The 12,309-nt window shown below is 42.4% G+C and overlaps 1 protein-coding gene across 1 annotated transcript in view; it reads right to left on the bottom strand.

The window, feature by feature from the left end:
* The window catches only part of ACSL3 (acyl-CoA synthetase long chain family member 3), a 74,913-nt gene that overhangs the window by 30,165 nt on the left and 32,439 nt on the right, over positions 1 to 12,309 (bottom strand). Inside the window, exon 2 of the mRNA XM_061386411.1 lies at positions 2,311 to 2,724. Coding sequence (XP_061242395.1) covers positions 2,311 to 2,688 — 378 coding nt within the window. The 5' untranslated portion in view covers positions 2,689 to 2,724. The remainder of the gene's footprint in view (positions 1 to 2,310; positions 2,725 to 12,309) is intronic.

Here is a 12,309-nt window from a genome sequence, read left to right as displayed (position 1 = left end):
CTGATAGTGCTAACTCCATAAAACGCATGTTGTGTGTGGGGGAGACTGGAGAAAAATAAAACTTTCTGCTAAGATAGGATTTTTGTGATATACGCCACATTAAAAGTAAGAGAACCCTATCTTTGAATTCAAATAGCAGGAGTTTGTCAAAGGATAGATGTGAATGTTTATTTTAGATACAAAAAGCACAGAAAGAAAGTAGTGAAAAACTTTAGCACTTAAAAGGTGTTTTTATTACCTTTTATAACTACCAGATCTCTCAGAGACAGAAAGAAGGATGGTATGTATAATCATAAAAAGTAGTGACTAAATATGACAAAAATCAGATGCCACTATAATAAAGTATTTTGCAAATTATAATCTATAGGCTAGAGACGAGTAATCAGACATGTTTAACCATATGATCTCAATTTCTCGAAACGTGCCGTTAACTAACCACAGCTAGATTTCAACTTAGCACCCCCTCCCCGCAAAAAAAATCATTTAAGTGAGGCAAAACTAAGTCAGCAAAAGAGATAGGAAAAATGCCTTAAAAGTAGAGTGAACATAGAATTTATCCAAATCACTCTTGAGATTGCAAGGGGGCACTGTTAACGTCTGAGTAACAAGTACAAGTCAGGACTGTTCATATAAAACTAGATAAAACATCAGTCTATTTGAAGGTTAGGAACACATACAGATTCTGCTGTCCAGAGTTAAAATAGAGTTTTTTTAATTTCTAGGACTTACTGATATTAACTTGCTTGACATCTCCTTTATGTTTTGAAGATCACTACAATTTGTGTGGTAAAATTCATGGACCATTAAGTAAAATAATATCATTCTCAACCCCACCACCACCCCCTCCCTACACATTAAGTAAAACAACACACACATACACACACACACACACACACACACACATTCTGCAGTAATGGGAGGAAATGGGAACATCTCATTCCATCGCTGTGCTTACTTGGACTCTCCTCCAAGATCTGGGACTTCCTTCATGACCGACAGAAAAAAAGGCAGCTGGAGTCAGGATGCAGTTGGAAAAGGTAGTTAAGAGAAAAACAACTTCAACTACACAGGTATTAAACCTCTAACCTAGCCAAATTCTCAACTAACAGATCATCTTACTGACTCTAAAAAAAAACTGTATCTTCAATTTTCACCTACCAGAGCTTCAAGAACAGTTTATAAGAAACACACACACCCGAGTTTAGAAACAGCATTTTCACGCCATTCCTGTTCTTCACAGGGGCTGCACCACGTGCCTTCAGTCACTCACACAGTTCTGCCCAGTGAATTCCCAAATGATAATAGAAGCTATAGCGTTTACACTAGATACCACAAACTGTTCCACACACATAAGTATAGAACATACACTCACACACACAAAATCTCTCTCTCAGGCTCTTTCTCTATCAGTTCTCTCAACAGCCCTGAGCTGGAATTAGTCTAAGGAGCACAGAGCTGGTCAGCCTGGGTTCTGCCCAGCGGCCCCCGCCAGCCGCAGTGCCCTTGGGCAAGTGACCTCTGTGTGCCTCAGAGCTGTCATCTGAAAAGGAGGGTGTCCCTTTTCACCCTAACCCATGGGGCTTTTTAAGTCTTATCTAAGTTGATAAATGTAAAGCTCTTAAAGCAGCCTGGCTCATCAGGAATGCTAATAAAATGTCAGGAAGGATCATTACTTCCATGTTAAAGATAAAGACCCTGGAGGCAAACTTGTTACGTAGCTTTTCCAAAGTCACACACAGCTGGTGGGCGGCAAGGACAAGACATCCACCCACAGCCTGGATCTGGAGTCCGGGCTCTGAGCCACCAGGTGACACTGCTAGTACAGGAGGTCTTATCCTCTGTTTTCAAATCAATAATGGATGGCTTAATATTTGTGAAAAGAAATTCTCCAAAAGAAAAAAAACAAGGCATTTGTCACAACCCAAGTACCAAGACATTAAACATCCAATGGAACTTACATTATAATCAGAAAAAGCAGGTCACACCCCAAAACCCAGAGCAATCTCAAGCACACAGGTGCTTCTGGAACTACCAGGGAATACAGCTTCAAACCCCAAACTGCCCTAGACCTTCTATTCCAAGCCTTGTAGACACTCAGGTGGCTCAGAAGTGCTCCACACTCAATGTCTTTGTAAAATTCAGAATAAATCCAAACCAGGGGTACAGAAAGGAAACAGACTGCAGTCTAGTCCCTCATACCTCCATTTCTCCTGCCAAATCAGCAAATTCCAATAGAAGCAGGTCGCATTTGTCCCTTGTCACCATTTCTTTATTCAGAGCAAATTCAAAGGCTGTGAAAGACCACATTACCTTTTTAAAAACTTTTCCATTCGGTTGCACTTCATCTTCCTCATTTAGTATTTCACGTGTTCCCAAGAGTCTTTTGTCCTTGAATTTGTTTTTTGCATGCATAAAAACTTTATCAAGTGTATCACATCCAGGGTATAATACGGAGGCCAAACCATCCAAGCTGTTAACAGATCTGTATGCAGAGTCAGGTTTTGAATTTACAGGCTTTGCTTTAGTTCGGTTTGATTTTTCTTGTCTTGACTCAGACAAAAAATAATATGGAATGTATGTTAAAATAGTATAAAGTGATATTATGAACTGTATGAAATACAAAAGAATGGGGTTGATGGTGTGTTTCAGCTTCATAGAAGACGGTTTTGAAGACCCGTGGTTATTCATAGTGTTCAAAAAGAATTAACAGCTTTCTGTAAGAATCTAGAAGGAAAAGAAAGAAAGTTATTGGTCAAAAATCATTCTCCAATAATTTTAAAGGAAAAGTCTTCACATTAGTTAGGCAGATGACTTCCCCCGCCCGCCCCCCCATAAGTAGCCAACATGCTGTCCACTCCTGCTATTTGTGGGACACTTATTTTGTGCTGTTATCTATTAACCATGGAATTTTTTACAGAAAAGCTTCCACATCATTCTGTAAACAGGTGGCTTTTCCAACCTAACCTCAAGTAACCACAAAGACTTCCCAGTGGTGAGGAGAAAGCAAGCCAGCAGGCCTACAACAGGATGGAGACCAACACTGCACCACTTCCTGTTCTTTGGGGTCTCACTACATTAAGGATGGCAAACACTTAGTACAAAGGCCACAGTCTCCCCTCTCCCGGCCCCTGGAGCCACTGCTTTCTTTCCCAGGGCGCCCCCTTGTCTCACTCCAGGCAGCCGCAAGCAACTGGAGTTAGCAAACCGCATGAAATTCCCTTTCCACAGAGATTCTAGATATTTTTCACTTTAGACAGGTTACATTATAAAGCAAGAAGGAAGCGGACTTTGATCATTTTATATGTTGCATTTCTCAGATTTATTGAGAATCTTCTATGTGTTAAGTCAGGGACTGGAACAGGGAAGGAAACAGCCTAAGCCTCTCCTCCCGTGGAGCGGATACATTCCTTGGGAGAGTTTAAGACAACTAGCGCCAGGTGGTGGGTAAGAAACCCCATGAGGAAAGAGTGAGCCCAGTCAGGGAAACACGAGGTGACCAGGCAAGGCTGCAGAGGCCGCTCTAGGATGCGGGTGGGCCTCTCTGGCCAGTGATACCTGAGCCGAGTGGGGAAGAAGGGTGCTAGGCAGAGGACGCAGCCTTTCTACCGCGGGTAGGTGATACTACCAGTTAACAAACTACCAACTACTCCATCCAGCTCTGCCTCCAGGATTGTGATTTCTGACACTCTTCACCTCCATGCTGCAGAAATTCTATTCCAGGAAAGTGTGGCCGAGAGCCCTGAGGAATCCCTTCACCCGTCTCCGCTCAGGGCAGAAGTTCTACTGCTGATGCAGCAGACCATGAATACTGGGCACTGTGGTTCATCAGGTCGATGCGGGGAGAGCAGCTCCAGACACTAGTGGCTGCACACAAGGCCAGGACCAAGAGCAGAGGACAAGGTGCTGCCCCTGCAGCAGTGGGACGGAGATTCTCCACAAGCCAGAGAAGCAGGTTGAAAGGATACAGAGCCCCTTAGCAGTCACTAACTTAGGACTGACTTAGTTGGAACACAGAACAGACAAGTTCAAGCTCAATGGCACTGGAGAAAACAAAGGAGACATTGGTTGTGAGCACCTAAGATGCAGCTGGTAGGTCCACAATAGAAAACATGCCAAAGGGAAGTGTGGCATCCAGAGAAGTTCAACAGAATCATGGAAAGAGACACTGAGGAAGACCCCTCCTGGAGCCAGGGAAGCTGAAAGACTGCCTCAAACACAACTCCTACAAAGAGCATCTAATCTAACTGGACACACTGTGGGGCATCTTAGGGCCCACGGCTTTGTCCAAAACAAGAAAGCAACTGACTGGCTAGCAGTGGACAATATGTGCTGGGTGTGGCGCCAACAGAGGCAGGTCATGGAGACAGATGGCTAAAGGGAGCCCCACTAAAACCGTGCTGTCACCCCCTGAAGAGGGCACTTCCAAGTAACTGCATGTGTTCCCAAGGCTAGGCCCTGAAGGAGCACCATCAGAGGACACCCACTGCAGAAAAGGTGAACTTCACCAAAACCGGTCAGCTAAGTCACTAAACAAGCAAACAACACAGGAAGGTGTAGAAAAGGAGAGGGGGGCATTAGTCTTTAGAACTGCTATCTAAATAAATAACTAAAATGTCCAGTTTACAACAAAAAATTAGGAGGCATGCAAATCAACAGAAAAGTATGACCCACACATCGAGGGAAAAACAGGCAGCAGAAATCCTCGAGAGACCCCAAATGTCAGGCTCAGCAGACAAGGTATCAAAGTAGTTATTACAACTATGCTCAGAGAACTAAAGGAAACCATTCTTCAAAAATTAAACCACAAATTCTGCAAATTTTAAAAGGTAAGGAACCCCTCTGAATTTGCTCACACATAAAGAAGCAGCCAAAGACTTTGTGAGTAGCCAAAGACTCCCAACTCATCTCTGGGCTCTGTTCACCATTCCCAGCTCTCTTCTTTGACAATGTGTTAGGTAGTACCTTGAAGAATGAGTCCAAAGGATCTAGATTTCTGCCAGAAAGGGAATGGGGAGCCACTGAAGGTTTCCATACAAACAAGTGGTACAATGAAAATAAGGGCCCTACCACTTCCAGGATACCAGAACTGCAGAGAACAGATGCACTTAATAACCCAGGAGAATGACAATACCTCATTAAGTACTCTGAAATTTAATACTGCATATTTCTATCTTAAATTTTAAAATACTGTGATTTAAAAAAACTACCTTTATCCACAGATGATATAACTGCATTATAGAAAATCCTAATGAATACACTGAAAACCTAACAGAACAGAATTCAGCAAAAGATTGCATAAGGTAAACATTAAAAAAAAAAATCAACTGTATTTCTATACACTAGCAATGAATAAAGAAAAGTGAAGGTAAGAAAACAATTTTTTTTACAACCCTTTCAAAAACACCTAGGATGAGATATAACAGGAAATGCAAAACTTGTACCATGAAAACCACAAAACATTGTTTAAAGATACTAAACACCTAAACAGAAAACATTGTTTAAGGATTTTATGACAACATTCCCCAAACTGATGTACAGATTCAATATGAAGCTTATTAAAATCTCTGCTGACTTAAGAGAGTTTGTTGCTCTTAAGAGAGTAATTGTTTCTAAAATTCACAAGGAAATTCAAACTAGCCGGAACAGCCTTAATACAAAGCAGTATTAATCAAGACTAGCAAGAGGACATACAGACTAATGGAACAAACGGAGAATCCAGAAATAGACCTTAGGACAACTGATTTCAATAAGACAGCAAAAAACTCAGCAGGGAAAACACAGTCTCTTCAACAAACAGTGGAACAACTGGACTGCTGCTGCTGAGTCACTTCAGTCATGTCCAACTCTGTGCGACCCCATAGACGGCAGCCCACCAGGCTCCCCCGCCCCTGGGATTCTCCAGGCAAGAACACTGGAGTGGGTTGCCATTTCCTTCTCCAATGCATGGAAGTGAAAAGTGAAAGTGAAGTCGCTCAGTCATGTCCGACCCTCAGTGACCCCATGGACTGCAGCCTACCAGGCTCCTCCATCCATGGGATTTTCCAGGCAAGAGTACTGGAGTGGGGTGCCATTGCCTTCTCCGGAACAACTGGACAGCTACATGTAAAAGAACAAAGATGAACCCCTTATACCATACAAAAAAATTAACTTAAGACAGATCATAGGCCTAAATATAAGAGCTGAAACTATAAAACTTCAGTAAGTACTAATCACTGAGAATGAGTAGTGTTTCAGGAAGAGTACAGTAAAAGGAAGAGGTGGGTTCAGGCTTTTTCTGAAAAGTCTTCTTGGCCCAAACAGTAATTTACTATGATCTTCAAAGTGCGGACAGAGGAAGAGAGATTTTGAATAGATGATACCATATAGCGTGAACAAACACCAAAAGTTCAGGAAACAATCAGCCACCCAGGAGAGCAGGGTAGGGATGAGGAGATGAGGGCAGGGTATTAAAGGCCCCAAATTTTAAAGGTCAAATTGTTGTGGCCTTTGATGCTGAGGAAGAAACTTAGTTTACATTCCAAAGTACAGAAACACACAGTATTAGAAAATAACTGTACACCAAGGATAACCTGAACTTCCCTGGTGGCTCAGATGGTAAAGCGTCTGTCTACAATGTGGGAGACCTGGGTTCGATCCCTGGGTCAGGAAGATTCCCTGGAGAAGGAAATGGCAACCCACTCCAGTACTCTTGCCTAGAAAATCCCATGGACGGAGGAGCCTGGTGCAGGCTACTGCCCATGGGGTCGCAAAGAGTCGGACACGACTGAGCGACTTCACTTTCACTTTCAAGGATAACCTGAAGGCAGTAGGAACTGGAGGGAAGGAAATCACATTAAAGATAACAAATAATCCTCCCCTCCACGGTTAGGAGGTTGTGTTGAGTAGGACATGGAACAAGCAGCTAGAATCCCCAGCTCCTAACTGCCCAGCGGGTGGCAAAGGTGGCAGCTGTTCCTGCAGCCTTTCCAACTGAAATCTTTCTGCTTTAATACCTGAGGGTGGTTCTGTACCTGGATTGCAAACAGAATAAAGCTGCAAGTTACAGCAGAGGCAAGGAAAGGAGGGCAAACAGTGTGGTGCCTTCAACTGAGACCGAAATACAATGAAGAGGCTGGTCAGTGGCTGGAAGACTGGGGGAAGGGAGGGGCATACAAGTCTGAACATAATGGGTTTAAGATGTCTGTGAGTCATCCAAACACACCAGCTGTGAAAGTTACAAGAAGTCAGAGCTACCCAAAGAGAACACACAGGAGATCGCCAAGATAAGTTCAAGAACAGAAAACTTTGGAGGGAAACAAATGCCAAGACTGAGGGAGGGGAAATCCCAAGGAAAAGATCAATGAAGGAGAACTTGGAGAGGGCGGGGTTAGGAAAGTCAAGGGAGGAAAGAGGCAAGTGGTGTCAGATGCAGCCTAGATGCAACAGTCACATGCAAATAAGATATTTGACTTTTCTACAGTGATTTAGACAAACTAGGTAAAATAACAAAACTCTGCATCCTTCTATCTGCTCAAGTATCTACAGAAAATGTAGACTAGTGTTGACTGAAATAAAAAGAACACACAACCAAAAAGTCGAGTGTTTATGTTTTATTCTGCAGACATACTGAGGACTGAAGCCCAGGAGACAGGCTCTCAGATAGCTCTGAAGGACTGCTGCAGAGAGATAAAGATGGAGCCAGGGTATATATGAGTTCTGCAGAAACAAACCAGGTAGTTGCACATCAAAAGATTTCTGATAATTGAAGAAAAAAACAAACACCAAGTTAATTAATTTATTAATGCCTTTCTATGCATAGGAAGATGCAAGAGCCTGGCTCGCTGAAATCATTCCTTTGATACACACCTTAACTGTCTAGGGCCAGTATTCTGTTCTTCTCTACCCTGAATCTCCTGAGGATTCAGTTCAGGCAGTTGCAGAGGCTTGTGGCTTCCTGGCCACAACATCCTCTGTTTACTGATATGAAAGGCAACATTCTTCATCCACATTAGGAAACCAGTCACAGCTACTGCATTATGTTGCCACACCTTAGAATATGATTATCACCTTCCATTGAACCATTAAGTCTATTAATCTTTTCCTTCACAGTGTGGATGTTTCCAATCTAGTTTAAGAAGGCCTCATCCATGCCAGGATTAAACCACTGGCACCCTATGCCCTATATTTTTTCTAGTATTTGCAAATTCTTTATATTTAATCAACATGGAGTTTATTTTTCTCAATTGTAAGGGAGAAAGCTAACTTTTTCTTTCAGATGAACTGTCTGAACATTTATAAAATAAACCATCATTTTCTCAACTAACCAAAGCGTCACCTTCAATAATTTACAATTCATACTTGGATTCAGTTCTCAGCCCTGTTCTGTTTCTTGGATGTACCTGCCCACAGCTCTGCTGACACACCACACACCAGGGACAGACTCACAGCAGCGCTCCTTTATCTGTGGTCCATGGACCAACCCCTTCAGAACTACCTTAGACCATATTTAATGGAGATTCCTCAGACCCGTCTTTCCCTTTCTCACCTTCCCAATACCTACAAGCTGAAAACTACTGGTGGACTCGGTTTTAAACAGCAACCATGGGATTTTAATGGACACTAATATTTGAGAACTGCTGCTTTAAATATCTGATGAGGCCTTCACTAGTCACAATTTTCAAAATTTTCTTATCAATTCTTACAGATAAAGGAGATCAGTCCTGGGTACTCTTTGGAAGGACTGATGCTAACGCTGAAACTCCAATATTTTGGCCACCTCATGCGAAGAGTTGACTCATTGGAAAAGACTCTGATGCTGGGAGGGTTTGGGGGCAGGAGGAGAAGGGGACGACAGAGGATGAGATGGCTGGATGGCATCACCAACTCGATGGACATGAGTTTGGGTGAATTCCGGGAGTTGGTGATGGACAGGGAGGACCAGTGTGCTGCAATTCATGGAGTTGCAAAGAGTCGGACACGACTGAGTGACTGAACTGAATTGAATTATATATAAATTTTAAAGATTTAATATTTCTTTATGGTGAAACACAATTTAAAAAGATCAAAAAGGAATAAACATATATCACTTATATGGAAAATCTAAAAAATATTATACAAATGAACTTCTTTACAAAACAAAAACAGACTCACAGACATTGAAAACAAACATGGTTACCAAGGGGGAAAGGGTGGGGGTGATAAATTAGGAATCTGGGATTAACAGATAAACACTACTATATACCAAACAGGTTTAAAAAATACAAGGACCTACTGTACAGCACAGGGAATATATTCAATATCTTGTATCTATAATGGAAAAGAATCTGAAAAAGAATATATATAAATGAATCACTATGCTCTTCACCTAAAACACTATAAATCAACCACATTTTGACATTTACGGAAAAAAAAATACCATGACAAGATATACAAAGAATTTCAATAATTTTTTTAATTCAAGCAATAAAAAGGAAAACTAGGCGAAGAACACATACAGAGAAGCCCAAAAAAGGAAAAGCAGATGGCTAAAACATACAGACAATATGTTCTCCTAAACTTGTAATCAAGATTCAAATGAAGGCATACTAATTTTTATCCAATAGTTTCACAAACATGTAAAAGACTACAATATCCAGAGTGCACTGAGATGATCTGGCAGTATTTAAAAAACACACACACACCCCCTTGGCAATCCCACATTCAGAACACTATTCTACAGAAAAGCAAGTGCTTACCAAACACATAAAAACAAGCATTCAATCACTCATTTGCCAAACAAATATTGAACACAGACTCCACACCCAGAACACTTTCAGAAGACGAAGTCATAGTCATAAACAAAATCTGGGGAGCAAACAGACCACGCACAAATAACTAAATACCAAGAGGTACCGGAGCTACTAAGAAAAACAAAGCAGGTGCAAGGGAATAAATTTGGGAGAGCAGACGACTGCTGCATCATAAAACTGTAAGAGGCGGCATCTCGCAGGTTGTGAGTAGACAGTCACCTGGTACCTGGAAGAAGAGCATTCTAGCTGAGCCCAGGGAGGAAGGGAACAGCGAGTGGAGATAAGGGTGGAGAGGATGCTGAGAGGGATCAGATCCTGCAGGGCTGGCACCACCATGAGAACTGAGCTGGCTCGAGTGAGACCATCTGATCTACCGTGCAAAGGATGACTGTGGCTGCTGCGGGGGCTCTGACGGGGATCAGATGATGATACTGGCTTAGATCAGAATGGGGACGAAGGAGGCAGTGAGAAAAGACCTGCTTCTGACTGTGTTTTGAAGGTACAGCTTTGGATACAGTGAGAGAGAAAAAGAGGAGTCAAAAGCAACTCTGAAGTTTGGGGCTTGAGACATCGAAAAAATACTGAGCTGCATTTACTGAGAAGGGAAGACTACAAGACGGCAGATTTTGCTCCCCTCCCCTCCCCGCCCCGGCCAAAAAAAAACTAATTCTGTTTGATGGAGATAACTTTGGGAATTCTCAGCCTATTTATGATATTTCAACTGTGAGACTGGCTGAGATGACCTCGGAAGTGGGAACACATGCAAATGGCAGACCCTGTGGCATGTCCACATGTAGAAGGGCCAGCAAACAGGGCAGGAGAGGAGAAGCCAGTGTTGACAAAGGAACAGGACAGTGGAGTCAAGGAGGACCGATCAGCTGTACACGTGCTGTCAACCAAGACAAATGTAAACCGAGGCACCGATGAGATGAGACTTCACACCCATTATCAAAAAGGAAGAAAAAAAAAGAATATGACAAGCACTGGCCGGGAGGCGGAAGTGGAGAAACCGGAACACTTACTAATGCTGGTGGGAATGTAAAATGGTACAGCTGCTACTGAAAACAGATGTCCCTTAAAAAATTAAACAACAATCCAGCAATTCCACTTGTGGGCATACTTCCAAAAGAACTGAAAGCATGGACTCAAACAGATATCTGTACACCAAAGTTCACAGCAGCATTTCATAACAGCTGAAAGACACAAGCTGAATATTCAAGACAGGTAAATGCATAAACAAAATGTGACTGCCACACAATAAAATATTATTCAGCCTTAAAAAAAGAATGAAGTTCTGATACATGCTATATGTATGAACCCTGAAAACATCATGCTAAGTGAAATAAGGCAGACACAAAAGGACAAATATCTGACTCCGCTTATGTGAGATACCTACAATAAGCAAAGGCACAGAGACGGTGAGTTGCCAGGAGCCGAGGGAATGAAAGCTGTGTTTGCTGGATGATGGGAACGTCTGGAGACAGCTGACGGTGCACAACAGTGTGAGCATGCTTGATGCCAATGCACCAGACAATGGTAAACTGTTATATATACAATTTTTTTAAAAGTGAAAGTGAAAAGAAAATCAAGTGAAAGTCACTCAATTGTGTCTGACTCTTTGCCACATCAAGGACTATATAGTCCGCGGAATTCTCCAGGCCAGAATAATGGAGTGGACAGCCTTTCCCTTCTCCAGGGGATCTTCCCAACCCAGGGATCGAATCCAGGTCTCCCACATTGCAGGCAGATTCTTTACCAGCTGAGCCACAAGGAAAGACAAAAATTTTTAATTCAAAAAAAAAAAAAAAAAAAAGGAGGACTGAGAATTAGACACTGGATTTGACAATGTGAAGGTCACTATCAACCTTGAAAAGAACTGAGGTTAAAGATCAGAGCCCAACTGGAGACAGTTAAAGAAAAAATAAGAAGAGATCTCTAGGAAGAGGATTAGAGAAATGAGTAATAGGGCAGGACAAAGCCATTCCTTTTGTTTTAAAATTAGAGAGACACGGGAATTCCCTGGCAGTCCAGTGGCTCGAACTTGGTGCTTTCATTGCCAGGGTCCAGGTTCGATTGCTGGTCAGGGAACTAAGATCCCACAGGCTGCGTAGGGTGGCTAATAAAATAAAATTTATAGTAAGAGATAGTATAGCTTGCAAGGACAGTGATGGCTATGACCCAAAAGAGGAAAGATAAGGATTACAGTCATTACTCTGAATCCTAGGAAGACCGTTTTCAGGAAACTCCTGGGATACTCCAGCTGTCTACGTAAAATGACACAGTACAGCCAGCTCTCCATATCCATGGATGCAGATGACAGATATCAAGGGTCAACTGTGTGCAGAAGACAGTAACATCTTTGGGTAGGAGAGAGGGTGAGCATGGGACCCAAGTGGAAGAGGCTGGCCTCAGACAGGAACAGGAAGGCATGTGGGTGGGAAGGAGCTGGTGGGAGATCCTCTTCTGGGTGCTTCTATGTGATCAGAGTAACAGGAAGCAACACCAGCTAAGAGGGAGAAAGAAAGGAAATGCCTAGAAAATT

This window comes from Bos javanicus, chromosome 2 (genome assembly GCF_032452875.1).
Source record: "Bos javanicus breed banteng chromosome 2, ARS-OSU_banteng_1.0, whole genome shotgun sequence".
NCBI classification, from domain to species: Eukaryota; Metazoa; Chordata; class Mammalia; order Artiodactyla; family Bovidae; genus Bos; species Bos javanicus.
The sequence above is the reverse complement of the archived record's forward strand: the minus strand, read 5'-3'. Positions and strand labels throughout refer to the sequence as shown.